This window comes from Scyliorhinus torazame, chromosome 5 (assembly GCF_047496885.1).
Source record: "Scyliorhinus torazame isolate Kashiwa2021f chromosome 5, sScyTor2.1, whole genome shotgun sequence".
NCBI lineage: Eukaryota > Metazoa > Chordata > Chondrichthyes > Carcharhiniformes > Scyliorhinidae > Scyliorhinus > Scyliorhinus torazame.
The window spans coordinates 120,207,826-120,233,028 of NC_092711.1; the positions used below are offsets into that span (position 1 = coordinate 120,207,826).

General features: G+C 47.3%; 2 protein-coding genes across 2 annotated transcripts in view; both read left to right on the plus strand.

The window, feature by feature from the left end:
* LOC140421745 (uncharacterized) overlaps positions 1-25,203 on the plus strand; it is a 354,082-nt gene that overhangs the window by 9,599 nt on the left and 319,280 nt on the right. The window lies entirely within an intron of this gene.
* LOC140421747 (uncharacterized) lies at positions 19,870-24,170 on the plus strand. Its single transcript, XM_072506600.1, has 2 exons — positions 19,870-19,937; positions 21,371-24,170. The coding sequence occupies exon 2, from the start codon at positions 21,805-21,807 to the stop codon at positions 23,161-23,163; it is 1,359 nt and encodes a 452-aa protein (XP_072362701.1). The 5' UTR covers positions 19,870-19,937; positions 21,371-21,804; the 3' UTR covers positions 23,164-24,170.

Below are 25,203 nucleotides of genomic sequence, written 5' to 3' on the forward strand. Positions count from 1 at the left end.
GTCTTATTGGGGTTTGGGGCCTCCAGCGGGTGTTTGTGAATCCTCCCGCCCACCTGCCAGGGTTTCCTTCCTTCCCTGAGATCAGAGTCCTCGTTGATGATTTGAGCCAAACCTGGAACCACATTAATTGGGAAAACAATATTTTCATGAAGGTTCGCGGCTCCACAAAGTGTTTCCAACTCCTCCTACCCATCTCCTGAACAGATTGATGCATTTATTTATCTGACTAAAAGAATGGTCTCTGGTCGCACCATGGTTAGCACTGCTGCCTCACGGCGCCAAGGACCCATGTTCGATCCCGGTCCGGTAACTGTCCGTGTGGACATTCTCCCCGTGTCTGCGTGCGTAACACCTCCACAACACAAAGGTGTGCAGGGTAGGTGGATTGGCCACGCTAAATTGCACCTTAATTGCAAAAAAATAATTGGTTACTCAAAATCTATTTCCAAATAATTGTCTCTTTCCTAATGTTCACAATTAATGGGGTCGGTTCCATGAGATGGCTGACATTTCAGGGCAATTAAATTAATAATGGAAATAGATCATCATAGAATTTACAGTGCAGAAGGAGGCCATTCGGCCCATCGAGTCTGCACAGGCTCTTGCAAAGAGCACCCTACCCAAGGTCCACACCTCCACCCTATCCCCAAAATGCAGTAACCCCACCCAACACTAAGGGCAGTTTTGGACACGACGGGCAATTTATCATGGCCAATCCACCTAACCCGCACATCTTTGTACTGTGGGAGGAAACCCACGCACACACGGGGAGGATGTGCAGACTCCGCACAGACAGTGACCCAAGCCGGAATCGAACCTGGGACCCTGGAGCTGTGAAGCAATTGTGCTATCCACAATGCTACCGTGCTGCCTAGTGACTGGTACTGGCTCGTGTTGTTACATGGTACAGATTAGATATATTATTTACCGTTCTGTAATAAAGTAAATATATTATTATTTCTCGTCTTGTAATATAAGACTGTAGCTATGTTATAGATTTCCAGTCATCTCTTCCCTCAGAGGGTTGTTAGTCTTTGGATTTCTGTTCCACAGGGACCAGTTGTATCTACGGGTCATTGAATGTATTGAAGCACAAGGTTGACAGATATTTTGTTGATAATAGAGTTCAGGGTTATGGCGAACAGGTAGGAAAATAGAGTGAAAGCTGAGATGAGGGATCTCTTCACTCGAGGATGTGGTGAAGCTTTGGAATTCTCTACCCCAGAGGAATATGGAGCCTCAGTTATCAAGTATGTTCAAGACAAATATTGATAGGCTTCTAGATATTGAAGATATCGAGGGATATGGGGACCGTGTGGGGAAAATGGTGCTGAGGTAGATCGGCCAAGGATCTCATTGAATGGTTGAGCAGACTCGGTGGGCCGAATGGCCAACTCTTACTCCCATTCTAATCTCTCTGTCCTGGTCAGGAAGCAGTGAGCTGAGCTTGGATCTGTCAATCAACATGAATCAGCAACTTCAGGAGAATTGGGAGGGTGAATATTAGATACAGCAGAGTGAGAATGGAGGGAGTGTGTGTGGGATGGAGATTTACAGCTTTTGGAGAACGAGAGAAAATGATGTTCCATGGGAACTAGAATTGTCTGTTCTGAATTTTAATAATAATAATCTTGATTGTCACAAGTAGGCTTACATTGCAGTGAAGTTACGGTGAATTTCTATCCTGTACTAACAATGATGACTTTTGTAAGTTGTTTTAGAAGGATTTTGGAAGAGGAGGAATTATAGACCGAAATCTCAAACATCATGTCTCGATGTGACAAACTCACTCGATTCCTTCTGATCTGAATATCATTGGCGAGAAGGAGAAATGTTTGTCCAATCTGTCGGCTTTGAAAGATTTTAAACGTGAATGTGACTGGAAAAGCACCGAGACCCACACAACACACACCCAAGTGAGAGTGTTCCAGTGAACTGACTGTGGAAACATCAGTGTGACTGGAAAAGCACCAAGATCCACACAACACACACCCGAGTGAGAGTGTTCCAGTGAACTGACTGTGGAAAGAGCTTCAACAAGATACACAACCTGTAAAATCATCACACCATTCACAGTGAGGAGAGACAGTGCACATGTTCAGTGTGTAGACAAGGCTTCCACTGATTGTCCAATCTGGAGAGACACGAGGAGACCCAAAACATGGAGAAACCGTGGAAATGTGGAGACTGTGGGAAGGGATTCAGATTCCCATCTGAGCTGGAGATTCATCGACGCAGTCACACTGGGGAGAGGCCGTTCACCTGCTCTCAGTGTGGAAAGGGTTTTAGTGATTTATCCACCCTGCGGAAACATGAGCGAGTTCACACTGGGGAGAGACCATTCGCCTGCTCCGTCTGTGGGAATGGATTCACACGGTTATCCAGTCTGCAGTCACACCAGCGAGTTCACACTGGGGAGAGGCCATTCACCTGCTCTCAGTGTGGGAAGGGATTCACTTGGTTATCCAGCCTGCGGAACCATCAGCGAGTACACTGAGGAAACGTCATTCAGCTGCTCTGAGTGGGGAGAGATTCAGTGATTTATCCATCCTGCGGAAACATCAGCGAGTTCACCCTGGGGAGAAGCCATTCACCTGCTCCCTCTGTGGGAATGGATTCACACAGTTATCCAACCTGCAGACACACCAGCGAATACACACCGGGGAGAGGCCAGTCACCTGCTCTTAGTGTGGGAAGGGATTCCATAGAAACATAGAAATTTGGCCCTTTGCGCCTGCTCTGCCATTCATTATGATCATGGCTTATCATCCAACTCAATAGCCCAATCCCGCTTTCCTCTCCATATCCTTTGAACCCCTTCGCTCTAAGTGCTATATCTAACTGCTTCTTGAAAACATACAATGTATTGGCCTCAACTATTTCCTGTGGTAACAAAGTCCGCAGGCTCACCCCTCTCTGGGTGAAGACATTTCTCCGAATCTCTGTCCTCAATTGCTGCAGCACGGTGGCGCAGTGGGCTAGCCCTGCTGCCTCACGGCGCCGAGGTCCCAGGTTCGATCCCAGCTCTGGGTCATTGTCCGTGTGGAGTTTGCACATTCTTCCCGTGTTTCATCCCCACAACCCAAAAAGATGTGCAGGTTAGGTGGGTTGGCCACGCTAAATTGCCCCTTAATTGGAAAAAATTAATTGGGTGCTCTAAATTTTTAAAAAAATCTTTGTCCTAAATGGTCTATTCCATATCCTCAGACTGCGACCTCTGGTTCTGTACACTCCCAGCACCGTGAAAATCTTTCCTGCATCTCCCCTGTCAAGTCCTGTTAGAATATTATAGGTTTCAATGAGATCCCCCCTCATTCTTCTGAACTCCAGCGAATACAATCCCAACTGATTCAGTGTCTCAGACATCAGTCCCACCATGCGAGGAATCAGCTTGGAAAACCTGCGCTGCATTCCCCCTTGAGCAAGAACATCCTTCCTCAGATTCAGACCCTGTATAATTGCAGTAAGATATCCCTGCTTCTGTACTCGGATCCGCTCACAATGAATGCTAGCATATCATTTGCCTCCTTTACCGCCTGCTGTAGCTGCATGCTTACCTTTAGCGACTGGTGTACGAGGATGCCCAGGTCTCGTTGCACATTGCCCTCTCCTAATTTATGACCATTCAGCTAAGTCTGCCTTCTCCTTTTTGCTACCAAACTGGATAACCTCGCATTTCTCCAAATTATACTGTATCTGCCATTTGTTTGCCCACTCACTCAACTTGTCCAAATTACACTGATGGATCTCTGCAACCTCCTCGCAGCTCACCCTCCCAAGCAACTTGTGTCATCTGCAAATTTGGCGATATTCCATTCTGTTCCCTCATCTATATTGTTAGGTGACGCAGTGGGTAGCACTACGGTCTCACAGAGCTGAGGACCAGTGTTCAATCCTGGCCCCACGTCACTGTCCGTGTGGAGACACGTTCTCCAAGTGTCTGCGTGGGCGTCAGCCCCATAACACACAGATGTTTACCTCTATTTGCGCGATTCACTCGGTTATGCCGTCTGCAGTCACACCAGGGAGTTCATACTGGGGAGAGGCCGTTCACCTGCTCTCAATGTGTGAAGGGATTTTGTAATTCATCACACTTCCTGAGACACCAACAAGTTCACAACTGATTACAGGGATTGGATTCTGCTGTTCTTGTTTCTGTTCTCAATTACATCCAGGACTGCATTTTGTTCATTCTGTTGGTCAATGGGGATGGTCAGAAGGTTTCTTTCTGCTGGACTGGCCGGTCTCATGGCTTCGTCTCCAGTGGGCTAATTCTCTCTGAGCCTTCTTGCGAATATCTGGTTTCACATTTCACAAGGATCAAAGAGTGAAAGGGGGTTTGGAGGTTTGAAGATGTTTCATTACCATTTCTGTTTGGAAACCCCCAAAATCATGCCACATTTCCATGAAGATGGGCTGTGGTGGTTACATGGTTCTTTTGTTTCATTTATCTTGGTGCTTCTCACAGATGAAAATTCATGGAATTATCATAGAATTTACAGTGCAGAAGGAGGCCATTCGGTCCATCAAGTCTGCACTAGCTCTTTTGAAAGAGCATTCTACCCAAGCCCACAGCCCCACCCTATCCCCATAACCCAGTAACCCCACTCAACACTAAGGGCAGTTTTGGACACTAAGGGCAATTTAACATGGTCAATCCACCTAACCTGCACGTCTTTGGACTGTGGGAGGAAACCGGAGCACCCGGAGGAAAACCCACGCACACACAGGGAGAACGTGCAGACTCCGTACACAGTGACCCAAGCCACGAATCGATCCTGGGACCCTGGAGCTGTGAAGCAATTGTGCTAACCACTATGGTACCGTGCTGCCCACAAATAATCAGGGTATGAGGGGCAAGTTGTCTGAGGTGCACTGGGAAACTACATTAAATAGTATGGTGGGAGACAGGCAATCAGTAATGTTTAAGGAATTATTAAAGATTTACACAGGGATCGGTTTGCTCAGGTGGCTGGATGGCTGGTTCGTGCTCAGTAACATAACAGCACAGGTTAAATTCCCATACCGGCTGAGGTTGGCCATGGTCTGGGTCAGTATTTATGCTCCACATGATCCTCCACCCACTCCTCCATATCTCTCCCCCCACCCCCCCCCCCCCGCTCCCCACCAATCAGCATCTCCTTCTATTCCTTTCTCCTTCGTGTATGTACCCAGTATGGATTCATGCTGTTCACCTCAACCACTTGCTGTGGTAATGAGTTCCACATTCTCACCACTCGCTGGGTAAAGAGGTGTCTATTGAAATTCCGATTGGATTATTGAATCCTTTCATAATCTTGAAAGACTTCCATCAGGTCACCCATCAGTGTTCTCTTTTCCAGAAAAAAGCAGCCCCAGCCTTTCCTGAGTGTTAAATGCTCTCAGTTCTGTATATTATGGATCTTTGTTGCACCTTCTCCAGTGCCTCTATTTCCTTTTTCTAAATGGAGATCACCAATGTTGACAGAGCTGCCAGTGTAGTCGAACCATCGTTTTAAACAAGTTGAACATTTCCTCCGTGCTTTTCAATTCTATCCCTCTGGAATGGAACCCTATATATGGGTCCCACACTTTTGGAAAGATCATAGAATCATAGAAAGATGTGAAGTTCTTAGAGAGAGTGTAGAGGACATTTACAAGAAAGGGATCAGAGATGAGGGACTCCAGTTAGTTGGAGTGACTGGAGCAGCTGAATTTCTCTCCTGAGATCACAGCATCTGGAGGGTGGGGAATGGGCCATTCAGCCCTTTGGGACCGTGTCGGCTCTCTGTGGAGGAAGCCAGTCTGTCCATTGCCCCGTTCTTTCCCCGAATCCCTGTGGGTTTATTTCTCTCAGTGCCCGTCCAATTTCCTATTGAAATGCTTCCGTCATCTCTGCATCTCCTACCTCATAGGCAGTAGGTTCCAGGTTGTTACCACTCCCTTTACATGTACACAAGGCTGCTAGAGCACAGAGGAGTCTATTTGGCCCATTTTCCCCATGCCAGCTCTTTGTACAGCGACCCATTTAATCCCAGAGTTCGACTATTTTGTTTTCTTTTTCAGAATGTACCAAATTCCCTTTTGGAAGTTACAGTCCAATGAGATTTTAGCACCATTTATAGACAGTGCATTCCAAATCACAACAACTCGCTGTGTTTTACAACAAATAATTGTGCATATTGTGTGTCTGGAATTTCACAGAGTATTCAAAATGGTGTCAATGACGTGGTTGTTACACAACATTAAGACTCAACCTTCATCAATAAATTGGTGAGGACACCGAGTGTAATATTTCCTCGTTTGCGGACAATTAGAACAAATGTACATTTCTATCAAACCTCTCACTACCACTGGACCTTCTAAAGTATTTTAAAGCCAATGGAGTACTTTTGAAATATATTCACTGTTGTAATGTAGGAAGCTGTTAGTGCGCACATGTGTAATCACATTTAGTTATAAAATTGTTATTTTCATTATAAAATAAATAAACCATTTAGAGTACCCAATTAAGTTTTTCCAATTAAGGAACAATTTAGCGTGGCCAATCCACCTACCCTGCACATCTTTTGGTTGTGGGGATGAAACCAACAAAACCACTGGAAGAATGTGCAAACTCCACACGGCAGTGACCCAGGGTGGGGATCGAACCCAGGACCTCGGCGCGTGAGGCAGCAGTGCTAACCGTTGCGCCACCTGGCTGCCCGTAAATTGTTATTTTCAAAGTGTATTCACTGGCCTTAGTAATAAGGTCAAGGAAGCCCTTTTATACCTCTAACATGTGACTTTCTGCAGCCATTTTGTCTTCTGTACCTTTTCTATATTAACTATGTATTGATTTCATTGCAAAAAACAATAATTAAATTGAAGTTTATTCAGTAGTGAACATTGATTATGATTAGTGAATTGGTGTATTAGGTAATTATATTGCAAAGACTAGATCTTTATTTTTAAAAATAACACGATCAACCAAAATGTTTCCAGAAACTGCAGAGCGATCAGAATTTGTTTGAAAAAATTAATTATTCGATAATTCCGAGAAGTTACGAGATGTGATAAGCCCGTATATATTACATGTACTTAGCAGTGTGACCACTCACCAGTAGTTGGCGTCAGGCATCAGTCAGGTGACATTCTGCTACCAGCAGAAGGTTGTCAGGCATACATGAGGCCAGTCGCACATAAGGGTAGTTCCAAGAGAGTTTAATGTAATTCTGTGATAACTTAGCATCCTTACCACGTGTACATTAATAAATAATTGTTCTGGCTAATTCACCAGCAGTTCTGTAGAATCATTGCAAGACAAGATCACAGAACACAACACGAGACACCATATTCTGCCAAAAATATGTGGGCTAGGCATTGGAGTAATGGTATTGTTACTGGGCGAGTAATCCAGAGACCCGTGCTCTGGGGGACCTGGGATCGAATCTGCCTTTGACAGATGCTGAAATTAAATAAAAGTCTCGAATTAAATGTCTGATGATAACACTCTTGATTGTTGTAAAAACCCGTCTGGTTCACTAATGTCCTTCAAGAAATCCGCTCTCCTTACGTGGCGTGGCCTACACGTGACTCCAGATCCACAGCAATGTTGTGGTTGATTTGTAAGTGCCCTCTGAAATAGCCTCACAAGACACACAGTTCAAGGGCAATTGGAATGAGCAATAAATGCTGGCCCAGCCAGTGACGCCCACCTCCCATGAATGAATAATTTTTACGAAGACTCTTTTCAATTTGAAGACGAGTAAGAAACTGTCTCTGATTGGATTTGATTTATTGTCACGTGTACCGAGTAAAAAGTATTGTTCTGTGTACAGTCCAGACAGATCGTTCCATACATGAAAAAACAAAGTGCGGATCTTGGCAGTTTGCTCAGTTCACAAAAGAATTTAATGGCTTTGTAGACGTAGATTAAGATTTTAATCACCCTCCGAAACGTATCGAGACAGCTCATATAGACAGACACAAATGATACTGTAACTGAATTAGAGGAAATGACAGAGATTTAACTGAACCACATTTTTGAAAGATTTGGCCTTAATGATGGAGAAACAGGAAAAGCCACTCAAGGAGATGAGGAAATCCAGGCTCAGTGCGGATTTGCTGTCACCCCTCCTTTCTTGTACATGAACGGGATTTAGGCTTCAGAATGTTTCACACCAAAACACACAGGGGTCAAATATAATCAACACAAAGTTCTCAATTCACTTCCATTTAACTGTATTTGGCTGTTTAAAAGCTGACTGTGGTCAAACTGAACAAAGATTGATGGGATTTCTGTTACCCAGTGAAACGCTTTCTTTTCTTGGTCAGTCATGTTTGCAATTCAATGGTGTATATTTCAGAGTTATTTAGGATGAAGACTCGAGATATATTCAATTCAAAATGAAGTCATATATAACAAATAGTAAACAGATAGTAAACGTTTCTACAAATATATAAAACAAAAAAGAGTGGCTAAGGTAAATATTGGTCCTTTAGAGAATGAGAAGGGAGATTTAATAATGAGAGATGAGGAAATGGCTGAGGAACTGAACAGGTTTTTTGGGTCGGTCTTCACAGTGGAAGACACAATTAACATGCCAGTGACTGATGTTAATGAGGCTATGACAGGTGAGGACCTTGAGAGGATTGTTATCACCAAGGAGGTAGTGATGGGCAAGCTAATGGGGCTAAAGGTAGACAAGTCTCCTGGACCTGATGGAATGCATCCCAGAGTGCTAAAAGAGATGGCTAGGGAAATTGCAAATGCACTAGTGATAATGTACCAAAATTCACTAGACTCTGGGGTGGTCCCAGCGGATTGGATATTAGCAAACGTGACACCACTGTTTAAAAAAGGAGGTAGGCAGAAAGCGGGTAATTATAGGCCAGTGAGCTTAACTTCGTTGGAAGGGAAGATGCTGGAATCTATCATCAAGGAAGAAATAGCGAGGCATCTGGATGGAAATTGTCCCATTGGGCAGATGCAGCATGGGTTCATAAAGGGCAGGTCATGCCTAACTAATTTAGTGGAATTTTTTGAGGACATTAACAGTGCGGTAGATAACGGGGAGCCAATGGATGTGGTATATCTGGATTCCCAGAAAGCCTTTGACAAGGTGCCACACAAAAGGTTGCTGCATAAGATAAAGATGCATGGCATTAAGGGGAAAGTAGTAGCATGGATAGAGGATTGGTTAATTAATAGAAAGCAAAGAGTGGGGATTAATGGGTGTTTCTCTGGTTGGCAATCAGTAGCTAGTGGTGTCCCTCAGGGATCAGTGTTGGGCCCACAACTGTTCACAATTTACATAGATGATTTGGAGTTGGGGACCAAGGGCAATGTGTCCAAGTTTGCAGACGACACTAAGATAAGTGGTAAAGCAAAAAGTGCAGAGGATACTGGAAGTCTGCAGAGGGATTTGGATAGGCTAAGTGAATGGGCTAGAGTCTGGCAGATGGAATACAATGTTGACAAATGTGAGGTTATCCATTTTGGTACGAATAACAGCAAAAGGGATTATTATTTAAATGATAAAATATTAAAACATGCTGCTGTGCAGAGACCTGGGTGTGCTAGTGCATGAGTCGCAAAAAGTTGGTTTACAGGTGCAACAGGTGATTAAGAAGGCAGATTTTGACTTCCGGGTGCGGCGATGACCAGCTAAGTTGCACGTTTCGGCACCTCCCATTTCAATGGCCTTTTGGGCTCTTATCGGGAGCCCCAACGGAAATTTTCAAAGGCTAAACCCAGTGTGAGGCGACATAGGAAGGAGTCCCCCCGGGTGTGGATGGAAAGAAGTGATAGTAGTGGCCAGATTGTAGAGGATCCTCTGGAGCAGCGGCAGAGAAGGGAAGGGAGAAGCAAGATGGCGGTTGAGGGAGCCCAGTTGGTGTGGGGCCTGGAACAGCAGGAGTTCCTCCGGCGATGTGTGGAGGAGCTCAAGAAGGAGGTGCTGGCGCCGATGCTGCAGGCGATTGAGGGGCTGAAGGAGACGCAAAAGACCCAAGAGATGGAGCTCCGTGGAGTGAAGGCAAAGGCTGCCGAAAATGAGGACGAGATACAGGGCTTGGTGGTGAAGACGGAGACGCACGAGGCACTACACAAGAGGTGTATGGAGAGATTGGAAGCCCAGGAAAATAGCTCGAGGAGGAAGAACTTAAGGATTTTGGGTCTTCCTGAAGGGGCAGAGGGAGCGGACGTTGGGGCGTATGTGAGCACGATGCTCCATACCTTAATGGGAGCTGAGGCCCCAACGGGCCCCCTGGAAGTGGAGGGAGCGTACCGGGTCCTCGTGAGAAGACCAAAGGCACGGGAAATACCACGAGCAATAGTGGTGGATTCCACCGCTACAAGGACAGGGAGATGGTCCTGAGATGGGCTAAGAAGACACGGAGCAGCAGATGGGAGAACGCGGTGATCCGCGTCTACCAAGATTGGAGTGCGGAGGTGGCGAGAAGGAGGGCGAGTTTCAATCGGGCCAAGGCGGTGTTCCACAGGAAGAAAGTGAAATTCGGAATGTTGCAGCCGGCAAGACTGGGGGTTACACACCAGGGCAAACATCACTACTTTGAGATGGCAGAGGAGGCGTGGACATTCATTCAAGAGGAGAAGTTGGACTAGATTTGGGAAAGGATGTTTGGAATGAAGTCGCGAGGTGGTGGCAAGGAATTGTAAATCAGATGGGGGAATTTTTTCCACCTCGAAGGGGGGGACACACAAAGAAATGTGGGCGCCGGTGGGGAAGGGGATGGGGAAGGAGAGAGGGAGCTGCGCCATTAGGGGCGGGGCCGAGAGGGAAGCGCGGGCTTTGTTCCCGCGTTATGGAAACTGTGCGGGGGCAGGAACGAGGGGGCCTCACACGCAGGGAGGCTAAGGATAAGCGGGGGAAGCCGAGGTCAGCCAGAGTTTGATGACTCCGGGAAGCAATATGGGGTGTGCAATCAAGCTAGAGCGGGATCTAGCGGGGGCGGGGGGGGGGGGGATTAACTGGGTTGCTGCTGCTAAGGGGAAGGGGGAGCTGTTACGGGATGGGATGGTCGGGACGGGAGGGCGCCGTCTGGGGGACAAGCGGTTGCATGGCAACCGGGTGAGGAGCTGGTTTAAAAAAGGGGATGGCTAGTCGACGATGGGGGGGGGGGGGTAAAGAGCCCCCCAACCCGGTTGATCACGCAAAGCGTGAGAGGGTTGAATGGGCCGATTAAGAGGGCAAGGGTACTTGCGCACCTAAAGAAGCTAAAGGCAGACGTGGTTATGCTTCAGGAGACGCACCTGAAACTGGCGGATCAGGTCAGATTAAGAAAAGGATGGGTGGGACAGGTATTCCACTCGGGCTTGGATGCGAAAAATAGAGGGGTGGCAATACTGGTGCGGAAACGGGTATCGTTTGAGGCGAAGACCATAGTGGTGGACAGTGGGGGTAGGTACGTGATGGTGAGTGGCAGATTGCAAGGTGAAGCGGTGGTGCTGGTGAACGCATATGCCTCGAACTGGGATGATGCGAACTTTATGAAGCGTATGTTGGGGCGCATCCCGGACCTGGAGATGGGAAAGTTGGTAATGGGGGGGGACTTCAACACTGTGCTGGACCCAGGGCTGGACCGGTCCAGATCTAGGACCGGGATGAGGCCGGCAGCGGCCAAGGTGCTTAAGGGCTTTATGGAGCAGATGGGAGGAGTGGATCCCTGGAGATTTACCAGACCGAGGAGTAAAGAATTTTCCTTCTTCTCCCACGTCCATAAAGTGTACTCCCGGATACATTTCTTTTCCTGGGAAGGGCGCTGATCCCGAAGGTGGCAGGAGCGGAGTATTCGGCTATAGCCATTTCAGATCATGCCCCACATTGGGTAGATCTGGAACTAGGTGAGGAAAAGGAGCAACGCCCACTTTGGAGATTGCACAGGGGACTGTTGGCGGACGAGGGGGTATGTGGAAGGGTGAGAGGATGTATTGAAAGATACCTAGAGGTCAATGATGACGGAGAGGTCCAGGTGGGAGTAGTCTGGGAGGTGCTGAAGGCGGTGGTGAGAGGGGAGCTGATCTCCATAAGGGCCCATAAGGGGAAACAAGAGGGTAAAGAAAGGGAGAGACTGCTGGGGGAGATTCTGAGGGTGGATAGGCAATATGCGGAGGCTCCGGACGAAGGGCTATACAGGGAAAGACGGAGACTACACATGGACTTTGACTTGTTGACCACGGGTAAGGCGGAGACGCAATGGAGGAAGGCACAGGGAGTACAGTATGAATACGGAGAGAAGGAGAGCCAACTGCTGGCCCAACAACTTAGGAAGAGGGGGGTGGCGAGAGAGATCGGAGGAGTTAGAGACGAGGAGGGAAGGATGGAACAGAGAGCGGAGAGGGTGAACGGGGTGTTTAAGGTATTCTACGAGAGGCTGTATAAGGCCCAACACCCGGAAGGGAAAGAGGGAATGATGCATTTCCTAGACCAATTGGAGTTCCCGAAGGTTGAGGAGCAGGAGAGGACAGGACTGGGAGCACAGATGGAGGTAAAGGAGGTGGTAAAAGGAATCGTGAGCATGCAGGCAGGGAAGGCCCCGGGACCAGATGGGTTCCCGGTGGAATTTTATAGGAAATATGTGGACCTGCTGGCCCCACTCCTGATGAGAACCTTCAATGAGGCTAAGGAAATGGGGACACTACCCCCGACGATGTCGGAGGCGACGATATCGCTGATCCTGAAAAGAGACAAAGGCCCGCTGCAGTGCGGGTCATACAGGCCTATCTCCCTCCTGAACGTAGATGCCAAGTTATTGGCCAAAGTGATGGCGACAAGGATAGAGGACTGTGTCCCTGGGGTGGTGCATGGTGACCAAACAGGATTTGTTAAAGGGAGGCAATTGAATGCCAATATACGGAGGTTGTTGGGGGTGATGATGATGCCCCCACCGGAGGGGGAGGCGGAGATAGTGGTGGCTATGGATGCAGAGAAGGCATTTGATAGAGTGGAGTGGGACTACCTGTGGGAGGTACTGAAGAGATTTGGATTTGGAGAGGGGTTCATTAGATGGGTGCGGCTCCTGTACGGGGCCCTGGTGGCAAGTGTGATTACGAACAGGCAACGATCCGACTACTTCCGACTATATAGGGGCACAAGACAGGGGTGCCCCCTGTCCTCGTTACTGTTTGCGTTGGCAATTGAGCCATTGGCCATAGCGCTGAGGGGCTCTAGGAAGTGGAGAGGGGTACTTAGAGGAGGAGAAGAACATCGGGTGTCATTATACGCGGATGATCTGCTGTTATATGTCGCGGAACCAGTGGAGGGGATGCCTGAGATAATGCAGACACTCGGGAGTTTGGAGAGTTTTCGGGATACAAACTGAATATGGGGAAGAGTGAACTGTTTGTGATGCACCCCGGGGAACAGGGCAGGGGAATAGACGAGCTGCCGCTGAGGAGGGTAACAAGAGATTTCCGGTATTTAGGAATCCAGGTGGCCAGGAACTGGGGAACCTTGCATAAGCTTAACTTGACACGACTGGTAGTGCAGATGGAGGAGGACTTTAAGAGGTGGGATATGGTGCCCCTGTCATTGGCAGGCAGGGTACAGGCGGTTAAAATGGTGGTCCTCCCGAGGTTTCTTTTTGTGTTTCAGTGCCTCCCCATACTGATTACAAAGACCTTTTTTAAGAAGGTGGACAGGAGCATCATGAGCTTTGTGTGGGCCGGAAAGACCCCAAGGGTAAAAAGGGGGTTCCTGCAGCGCAGTAGGGATAGAGGGGGATTGGCCTTGCCGAGTCTGAGTGATTATTATTGGGCCGCTAACGTGTCTATGATATGTAAGTGGATGAGGGAAGAAGAAGGAGCGGCGTGGAAAAGGCTGGAGATGGTGTCCTGTAGGGGAACTAGCTTAAAAGCACTGGCGACGGCGCTGCTGCCGTTCTCCCCGAAAAGGTACACCACAAACCCAGTGGTGGTGGCGACTCTGAAGATTTGGGGGCAGTGGAGAGGACATGGGGAGTGACGGGGGCCTCAGCGTGGTCCCCGATAAGGAACAACCACAGGTTCGTCCCAGGAAGGATAGATGGGGGATTTCAATCCTGGCAGCGAGCAGGAATTGCGAAACTGAAGGACTTGTTCTTGGGCGGGACGTTTGCGAGTCTGGGAGCACTGACAGAAAAATACGGGTTGCCACCTGGGAATGCATTTCGTTATATGCAAGTGAGGGCATTTATGAGGCAACAGGTGAGGGAATTTCTGCAGCTCCCGGCGCAAGGGATCCAGGACAGAGTGATTTCGGGGGCATGGGTGGGTGACGGTAAGGTGTCCGATATATACAGGGAAATGAGAGACGAGGGGGAGACGATGATGGAGGAACTGAAAGGAAAATGGGAGGAGGAGCTGGGGGAAGAGATTGAGGAGGGGCTGTGGGCAGGTGCCCTAAGTAGGGTAAATTCCTCGTCCTCGTGTGCCAGGCTCAGCCTGATCCAATTCAAGGTACTACACAGGGCGCATATGACGGGAGCAAGATTGAGCAGGTTTTTTGGGGTGGAGGATAGGTGCGGGAGGTGCGCGGGAAGCCCTGCGAACCACACCCACATGTTTTGGTCATGTCCGGTATTGCACGGGTTCTGGGTGGGTGTGGCAAAAGTGATTTCAAAGGTGGTGGGGGTCCGGGTCGAACCAAGCTGGGGGTTGGCTATATTTGGGGTTGCAGATGAGCCGGGAGTGCAGGAGGCGAGAGAGGCCGATGTTTTGGCCTTTGCGTCCCTAGTAGTCCGGCGAAGGATTCTACTTATGTGGAAAGAAGCTAAACCCCCGGGCGTGGAGGCCTGGATAAACGACATGGCAGGGTTTATAAAATTGGAGCGGATAAAGTACACACTAAGAGGTTCGGCTGAGGGGTTCACCAGGCGGTGGCAACCGTTCCTCGACTATCTCGCAGAGCGATAAGGGAAAATAGGAAAGGCAGCAGCAGCAACCCAGGGGGGATTGGGGGAGGGGAGGGTGCATTCGAGTCTTCGGGGGGTTGTTGTGTGTTGTTACATATTTGCTGTTCATATTTATCTTCTCAATGTTACTATTTCTTTTTGTTTCTTATTTGTGTTGGCACTTGCCGTTAGTTAATATATTATTTTTAAAACGATCAATGTATATATTGTTACAAAGTTGTAAAAATGGAAAATTCTTGGTTGATCGAAAAACTTTAATAAAATATATATTTTTTTAAAAGAAGGCAAATTTTCTCCTTCATTGCTGGAGGGATGGAGTTTAAGACTAGGGAGGTTATGCTGCAATTGTATAAGGTGTTAGTGAGGCCACACCTGGGGTATTGTGTTCAGTTTTGGTTTCCTTACTTGAGAAAGGACGTACTGGCACTGGAGGGTGTGCAGAGGAGATTCACTAGGTTAATCCCAGAGCTGAAGGGGTTGGATTACGAGGAGAGGTTGAGTAGACTGGGACTGTACTCGTTGGAATTTAAAAGGATGAGGGGGGGATCTTATAGAAACAGAGAAGATTATGAAGGGAATAGATAGGATAGATGCGGGCAGGTTGTTTCCACTGGCGGGTGAAAGCAGAACTAGGGGGCATAGCCTCAAAATAAGGGGAAGTAGATTTAGGACTGAGTTTCGGAGGAACCTCTTCACCCAAAGGGTTGTGAATCTATGGAATTCCTTGCCCAGTGAAGCAGTCGAGGCTCATTCATTAAATGTTTTTAAGATAAAGATAGATAGTTTTTTGAAGAATAAAGGGATTAAGGGTTATGGTGTTCAGGCCGGAAAGTGGAGCTGAGTCCACAAAGGATCAGCCATGATCTCATTGAATGGTGGAGCAGGCTCGAGGGGCCAGATGGCCTACTCCTGCTCCTAGTTCTTATGTTCTTAAATAAATATACTGATGTTCAATATTGAATAATGAAACAAATATTGAGTAAAATTGGTGGCAATCTTCTGCAGGAAGATAAGAATGATGCATTAATGATTGAACAGAGAGCATTATTCCGTTAGATAGTTCCTGAACAAATGCTAAAGTTCAATATAAGTTCTATATCTTATGGTCTTACAAGTTGAGACATCTGTTTTAAAGGAACAGCTGTCTTCATGTAATACGTGACCTGGCCTCCCAGCCGAACCATTGAATGCTGCAGCAAGACTGTGCAGTTGAACGTTGCACAGGTCCATTGGTACTGTGCTGCCAGCTGTTTCTGTAGTGTAGCAGTCATCACATTCGCCTAACGTGCAAAAGATGCTTGGTTCGAAACTGGCAGCAGCGTTTAATGCTTCTCATTTATGATGTGGAGATGCTGGCATTGGACTGGGGTGGGAACAGCAAGAAGTCTTACAACACCAGGTTAAAGACCAACAGGTTTGTTTAGAATCACTTGCTTTCGGAGTGCAGCTCCATCCTCAGGTGAATGAAGATGTGGGTTCCACAAACACATATGTAGAAAAATTCAATGATGCAAAATGGTACTTTGAAAGTGAGTCTTTGCAGGTAATTAAGTCTTTACAGGTCCATATGGTGCGACTGCAGAGAGGGATAATCACAGGTTAAGAGGTGTGAATTGTCTCAAGCCAGAACAGTTGGTCGAATTTCGTAAGCACATGTAATGTAACATGAATCCAGGGTCCCAGTTGAGGCCGTACTCGTGTGCGGAACCTGGCTATCAGTTTCTGCTTTGCCATTCTGCGTTGTCGCGCGTCCTGAAGGCCGAACGCTTACCCGAAGATCAGAGGTTGAATGTCCTTGACTGCTGAAGTGTTCCCCGACTGGAAGGGAACATTCCTGCCTGGCAATTGTTGCGCGATCTCCGTTCGTCCGATGTCGCAGCGTCTGCATGGTCTCACCAATGTACCACGCCTCGGGACATCCTTTGCTGCAGCGTATGAAGTAGATAACGTTGGCCGAGTCGCACCATTACACATGTTCTCACGTGTAATGGTGGTACCCATGTTGATGATCTGGCACGTCTTGCAGAGGTTGCCATGGCAGGGTTGTGTGGTGTCATGATTGCTGTTCTTTTGAATGCTGTGTAATTTGCTGCAATCAATGGTCTGTTTGAGGTTGCGGGGTTGTTTGGAGGCAAGCCGTGTTGATGACCTTGGCAAGATGTTCGTCTTCATCGATAACGTGTTGAAGGCAAATGAGGCTCCGGGAGTTATTTCACAGACCCCAAGGACCTACAGCGAACCCAATGAGACAACCAGTGAACCGGAACAGCAGACTGAGAGATCTGTTGGACTTGAAGATCCAGCCAGCAGGAAGGACTGGAAAACCCCACCCATTGAAACAATCCGATCAGCTGATTCTGCTGCTCCTCTTCCACAAAACCACTCAGTAAAACTGCCTCAAAGACCTTTCTTGTCCAAATTCTGAACTCACATCTTTCTCCTCTTTTCCTGCTGTCTCCCATCTTGCTCTCTCAGCGCTCATCTTCTCTGTGAGACTTACCCTTTGCTCCTATGACCCAATTCTCACTAAACGGTTTAACATCCAACTTCCACAATCATATAATTTACAGTGCAGAACAGGCCATTCGGCACATCGAGTCTGCACTGGCCCTTTGAAAGAGCACCCTTCTCAAGCCCACACCTCCACCCTAGCCCCATAACCTAGTAACCCCACTTAACCCTTTTGGATACTAAGAGCAATTTAGCATGGCCACTCCACCAAACCTGCACATCTTCGGACTGGGGGAAAACCGGAGCACACGGAGTAAACCCACGCAGACACGAGGAGAATGTGCAGACTCCGCACAGACAGTGACCCAAGCGGGAATCGAACCTGGGACAGTGGAGCTGTTAAGCAACTGTGCTAACCACTGCTACCATGCTGTCCCTGATTTATTGGATTCCAGTTCAAATACAAGCCACGATGAATCATCTGCTGTGGCGGGGTTTGAACCTGCATTCAGAGAATTGTGCTGGGTCTCGGGATTACTCATCCAGTGACAATGCCACTACACCATCACCTCCCCAGTCAAGCGCTTTGCAGGGCTTGTCCGGGATATGAGCCCGGAACCTCTCGCATTATGGAAACCCCCTAAGTGAAAATCATACCCCACGGTTTTAACGGTATCTCCGTGGAGTCAGTGTCTCTGTCCGTTTCCTCTTTAGACAATCAAGTGAAGCTTGGTCCTCACACAGAACACTGTCAGATCTTAATGTGATATTTGGTTTGTGTTTCCTGTCTGAAAATCCTCTCCTAATGCCCTGTAAAAGGAGTTTACAAAGGCCACACTATCAGTACAAGATAGAAATTCAGAACAGTTAATTCCAGTTTCTGCGGATTTTCTTTTTCTCTCTTCTGTCCCCAAAGCTGTAAATCTCCGTCCCACACACTCTCCCTCCTCCCTGGGCTGAAATCCAAATAAAGTATTCGATCATTATTTCTATATCCTTTTACCAAAGTTATATAATTAGAGGTAAGAATATGCTTTATAAGTCACTTCATTCATGACTTGTGACAGACATTAATCTGAATGACCCTGACTGACCAATTAGAATAACAGAGGTGAACCTTGTGTCCAGAACTGACTGTGTGGAGATTTGATGAGCAATCGTGAAGCTCGTTTCTCCAAATCTTCCAGGGTTTCCTTTGTTCTTCCTCTCCCTCTCGAACTAAGTTATACCGGATATCAGACTCGGGGTCCATTCTGGTTCTCTTCCTGCTGACTAAATAACTTCAATCAAATATGGAGAAGACTGAATCCACTGTTCGGTCCCTGCTCCAATCTCCATTCCTGACATACTGACTCCATCCCGCTCCCTGGCAACAGTCTGAGACTTCGCCAGTCTCTTTGTAAACTTTGTTTCATACTTGATCCAATATGAGCTTCTGACCTCATAGAATTTACAGTGCAGAAGGAGGCCATTCCGCCCATCGAGTCTGCACTGGCCCTTGGAAAGAGTACCCTAGCTAAGCCCACACCTCCAACTATCCCCATAACACCCCCCTAACCTTTTTAGATACTACAGCAATTTACCATCGTCATCTCCCGATTCGACAATTCCATTACACACCTGGCTGCTCCCACATTCTACCTCTGTAAACTTAAAGCCATCCAAAAGTCTGCTACCCATGTCTTAATTCACAGCAAGTTCCTTTCCCCTATGACCCCTATTCTCTGAGACTTGCATTCGTTCCCAGTCAATTCTCACCCTTGTTTTCAAATCCCTCCATGGCCTCGTTTTTCCCTGTGTCTGTCATCTCCTGCAGCCCCACAACCCCCTGAGATATCTGCACAGCTCTGATCCTGGACTCTTGTACACCCCCGATTCTAATTACTCCGCCATGGTTTTAAGTTCCCTCGGCCCCAAGCACTGAATTCCCTCCCGAAACCTCCCCGTCTCCACCTCACTCACCTCCTTTCAGACTCTTTAAAACTCGCCTCTTTGTCCAAGTTTTTGGTCACCTGCCCTAATATCTCCTTTTGTGTCTGGGTGTTTCACTTTGTTTTATAATGTTGCTGTGAAGTTGACTGGGATGATTTATGATGTTAAAGGTGTTATATAAATAGAAGTTGTTGTTGTTGACTGTAACCCTGACCTCCTGCTTTACAAAATCCCATTGGTTTCACAACAAACTCTATCTCTGATGTTTTGCCCCCTGCGGGTTTGCAGCCTCTATAAAGACGGCGGCCGTTAACTCAGGCCTGTCACCGGGAGCAGGCCGCAGCTGTCCCCCCGCTCGATGCAAACCCGGGCCCGGAAACTTCTTATTGGGGTTCGCAGCCTCCACCGGATTTCAGTGAAACCTCCCGGCCGAGTCCAGCATCAACATTGCGCATGCTCCAGCTCACAAGGCCCAGGGAGTGATTGACGGCTACTCTGGTCCAATAGGAAGAGAGGGGTGGGCCTGAAGGACCGGTGGTAGCAGCGGGTCCTCCGACCAGTCGGAGTGAATGAGGGGCGGGGCTGAGCCCGGTCTCCCACGTGTGCTGGAGCATGCGCAGTACCGACGACAACTCGTGATTCAGGTGGTCGGGCGGAAATCCTCGGTCAAATTCGGTCGGGTGAGTCCTGAGGGAGGAATGGAGCCGGCGGGATGGGTCGGGAGATTTCATAAACACTCCGTGTTGCCCAAGCTCCGAATACAAAGCTGGCAGACAGCAGGTGAACCGGCGAAAGCTGCTTGGGGTTTTCCTCGAGACAGGCCCGAGTGGACGAAGTGTGCGGCTGCGCGCATGCGGAGGGAGCGAGAGTCGCGGCTTTGCTCCGCCTCCCATTCAGTCTGATTGGCTGGAGGACCAGCCGCTCTTGTTCGGTCTTCCAGTTCCACCTTCTCTTCCTATTGGTCCGAACCCGCCGTCAATCAATCCCCGGGCATTGTGAGCTGGAGCAAACCCTTCACCATCATTGTCAGCTCCCTGGTTTGCAGCTGCGGGGCTTCTCCCTCCCTGGAACAGGCCCAGGTTAACGGGCACCATCCTGCTTCAGACACTGGAGGATGGTTCACATCAGAGGATGGGGGAGGGATAATAAATAAGACCTTACACTTTGCACTCAAATCAATGAGGAATCTGATCTCTGGCAAGGAAGGAAACCCTGGCAGGTGGGCGGGGAGGATTCACAAACACCCGCTGGAGGCCCCAAACCCCCAATAAGACCCATTGGTTTTATTGTCAGTCTGCAGACAGGAGCTGGAGAACTGAACCCAGGCAGAGGAGAGGGAGGGAGAAAACTGGCAGTGGAGGAAAGAAATGGTGAGCTGGGTTTGGATTTCAGCTCAGGGAGGAGGGAGAGTGTGTGGGACAGGGACTTACAGCTTTGGGGGAACAAGAGAGGGAAAAATGTTCCAGAGAAACTAGAATTGCCTGTTCAGAATTTCTATCCTGGACTGACAGTGATGGCTATTGTAAACTCCTTTTACAGGGAGTTAGATTTGGAGAAGTTACACATCATAAACTCAATCCAACAGAAAGGTTTGTCTCTTTGTGATTTCTATCCTGCATTGACAGTGATGACTTTTGTAACATGAGATTACAGCTCTCAGGAAAGATTAAATGGAGAGGGGCCTTTTTCTTTCGATTGAAAACAACAAATTGAGCAGTGGCCTGATAGAAATCGTTAAAATTATCATTAGTTTTGAGAGGGGCGATGTGAGAGAGTCCAAAATCAGTGACCATCAATAAACAACAAGTCATAAATACAAGATAGTGACAAATAAATCCAAGGGGGCAATTTGGACACATTTATTTATCACAGGTTCAGAATGTGCAACTCATTACCATGGAAAGGAGTTGAGGAAAGTGCTGAGATGTTTTCAAAAGGAAAAGGGGCAAGCACATGAGACAAAACGGAATCGAAAGTCAGCTGAAAGGCTGAGACTTGATAGGTGTGACAGTCGGAGATGTGTGCCGAGTATGGACAGCAGCAGAATCTGTGACAGAATGGCCTACTTGTGTCTTATATATTCACAGTATTTCAATGTAATCTCCTTTTACAGAATATTTGCAGATGCAAACATCATGTCAAGATCTGACAGAGTTACTTGATTCATCAGGACCGGCCTTTCAACGTGGAAGGAGAAATGTTTGTCTGTTTTGTCTTTGGGAAAAAACATTCAAAAATCACTGTGATTGGAAAAGCACCGAGACACAGACATCTAAGTAATTTTCCACAGTTATCTGGAACTGAGCTTTAACCAATCACACAGCATGAAATTAAATTGCAGCATTTACATCAGGGAGACACCGTACTCAGGCTTCAACCGATGATCCAAGTTGGAGAGACATAAGGACATTCGCACCATAGGAATCAAGAAGCAGCAATTGGACATTCAGCCCCGTGAGCCTGTTCTACCATTTAATAACATCATAGCTCATCTGACAATGACCTCAAATCTGCATCCCACTTACACCTGATAACTTGTTAATAACCATGGAGAAACCATGGAAATGTGGCGACTGTGGAATGGGATTCAATTACCCGTCTGAAATGCAAACTCATCGACGTATTCACACTGGGGAGAGGCCATTCACCTGCTCCGTGTGTGGGAAGGGATTCACTCTGTCATCCCACCTCCTGAAACACCAACTTGTTCATAATGATGAGAGACCTTTTAAATGTGCTGACTGTGAGAAGAGCTTTAAAAGCAGAAAGGATTTACTTAGACATCAACGCATTCACACTGGGGAGAGGCCGTTCACCTGCTCCGTGTGTGGGAAGGGATTCACTCGTGCATCGAACCTCCAGACACACCAACTTGTTCATACTGATCAGAGACCTTTTAAATGTGCTGACTGTGAGAAGAGCTTTAAAAGCAGAAATGATTTACTGACACACCAACGCACTCACACTGGGGAGAGGCCATTCACCTGCTCCGTGTGTGGGAAGGGTTTCACTCTGTCATCCCACCTCCTGACACACCAACTTGTTCATACTGATCAGAGACCTTTTAAATGTGCTGACTGTGAGAAGAGCTTTAAAAGCAGAAATAATTTACTGTTACACCAACGCACTCACACTGGGGAGAGGCCATTCACCTGTCTGGAATGTGGGAAGGGATTTAATGATTTGTCAAACCTCCGGGCTCACCATCAGGTTCACACTGACCAGAGACCGTTTAAATGTGCTGACTGTGAGAAGAGCTATAAAAGCAGAAAGAATTTACTAATACATCAACGCACTCATACTGGGGAGAGGCCATTCACATGCTCTGTGTGTGGGACTGGATTCACTCAGTCAACACTACTCCTGAGACACCAACTTGTTCATACTGATCAGAGACCTTTTAGATGTGCTGACTGTGAGAAGAGCTTTAAAAGTAAAAAGAATTTACTGTCACATCAACGCACTCACACTGGGGAGAGGCCATTCACCTGTTCTGTGTGCGAGAAGAGATTCACATGTTCATCCGACCTTCTGATACACCAATTTGTTCACACTGATCAGAGACCTTTTAAATGTGCTGACTGTGAGAAGTGCTTTAAAAGTAAAAAGAATTTACTGTCACATCAACATACTCACGCTGGGGAGAGGCCATTCACCTGCTCCGTGTGTGAGAAGAGATTCACATGTTCATCCCAGCTTCTGAGACACCAGCGAGTTCACACTGGGGAGAGACCGTACACTTGCCCAGTGTGTGAGAAGAAATTCACTCGGGCATCCTACCTGACTTTACACCAACTTGTTCACACTGACCAGAAACCTTTCAAATGTTCTGATTGTGAAAAAAGATTTAAAAGTAAACAGAATCTACTGAAACACCAGCGAGTTCACACTGAAACAGAATCATAGAATATACAGTGCAGAAGGAGGGCATTCGGCCCATCGAGTGCACCGGCCCTTACAAAGAGCACCTTACTTCAGCCCATACCTCCAATCTAACCCATAACCCCACGTCACCCTTTTGGACACTTAGGACAATTTAGCATGGCCAATCCATCTAACCTGCACATCTTTGGACAGTGGGGGGAAACCGGAGCACCCTGAGGAAACCCAAGCAGCCACTGCGACAACACGCAGACTCCGCGCAGACAGTGACCCAAGCTGCGAATCAAAACCTGGGTTGCTGGAGCTGTGAAACAACAGTGCTAACCACTGTGCTACTGTGTCACCCACATGTGGGACCGGTACTTGGGAGAGGTTGTTCAACTGCTCCGTGCGTGGGAGGAGATTCACTCAGTCAAACAACCTGAACAGACATCAGCAAGTTAACAGGCAACAGCAGGGTTTGGATTCAGCTGTTGTTGCTGCTGTTAGTCATATCCAGGACTGAATGATGCCTGGACGTCTGTTTCCAGTGGGGCTCCACAGTTTTCCAGTATATATCAATGATTTAGACTTAAATGGATGCACCACGATTATACAAAAGTCGCTCATGTGTTTTAGACAATGAGGGAGAAAGCCATGGACTGGGTCAGGTGGACAGAAAAATGGTGACTGGAAATTTAGATAATGAGAGGTGAGGAACACACTTCAGTTAACTCCCGATAAAAATAAGGTCACTTCAGGATAACGGAAAAAACTGATTGGTGGGGAACTGCAAATAATTCTTTAAAAAAAAAAAAATTCAGAGTACCCAATTATTCTTATTTTTTTTCCCAATTAAGGGGCAATTTAGCCTGGCCAATCCACCTAACCTGCACATCTTTGGGTTGTGGGGGTGAAACCCATGCAGACACGTGGAGAATGTGCAAACTCCACACGGACAGTGACCCAGGGCCGGGATTCAAACCCGGGTCCTCAGCGCTTTCCCACTGCTAACCATTGCTCCACGTGCTGCCCTAGCTACAAATAATTCTAATAACTTTATTGAACAGTTCTCAAATGGAAAGGCACATGACCACATTAAAACTAAGGATCTGCAATAGACGTTTGATCTAGCAGGTCATATTTAGGGCAAGATTAGAAACAGGGCATTCATTTAAAGTGATCAGAAAAAGAAGCAATGCTGAGCAAGGCTAGGAGACTGGGCAAAGAAGTGGCAGATGGAATACAATGTGGAAAAGTGTGAGGTTATGCACTTTCGAAGGAGGCATAGACTATTTTCTAAATGGGGAAATGCTGAGGAAATCACAAGCACGAAGGGACTTAGGCGTCCTTGTTCAAGATTCTCTTCAGGTTAACGTGCAGGTTCAGTCGGCAGTTAGGAAGGCAAATGCAATGTATTCATGTCGAGAGGGCTAGAATACAAGACCAGGGATGTAATTCTGAGGCTGTGTCAGGCTCTGATCAGACCCCATTTGGAGTATTATGAGCAGTTTTGGGCCCCGTATCTAAGGAAGGATGTGTTGGCCTTGGAAAGCGTCCAGAGGAGGTTTACAAGAATAATCCCTGGAATGAACAGCTTGTTGTATGAGGAACGGTTGAGGACTCTGGGTCTGTACTCGTTGGAGTGTAGAAGGATATGGGGGGATCTTATTAAAACTTACAAGATACTGCGAGGCCTGGGTAGAGTGGATATGGAGAAGATGTTTCCACTTGTAGGAAAAACTAGAAGCAGAGGACACAATCTCAGATTAAAGGGCGATCCTTTAAAACAGAGTAAGAATTCTTACAACACCAAGTTTAAAGTCCAACAGGTTTGTTTCGACTCACTAGCTTTAGGGGCACAGTTCCTTCCTCAGGTGATGAGGAGGAATTAAAACAGATGAGGAATTTCTTCAGCCAGAGGGTGGTGAATCTGGGGAACACTTTGCCACAGAATGCCGTGGAGGCCAAATCACTAAGTGTCTTTAAGATAGAGATAGATAGATTCTTGATTACTAATGGGATCAGGAGTTATGGGGAGAAGGCAGGAGAATGGAGATGGGAAAAATATCAGCCATGATTGAA

Excerpts from the sequence above, each read along its gene's own strand:
- LOC140421747 (XM_072506600.1), top strand. The coding sequence starts at position 21,805 with ATGGAGAAACCATGGAAATGTGGCGACTGTGGAATGGGATTCAATTAC.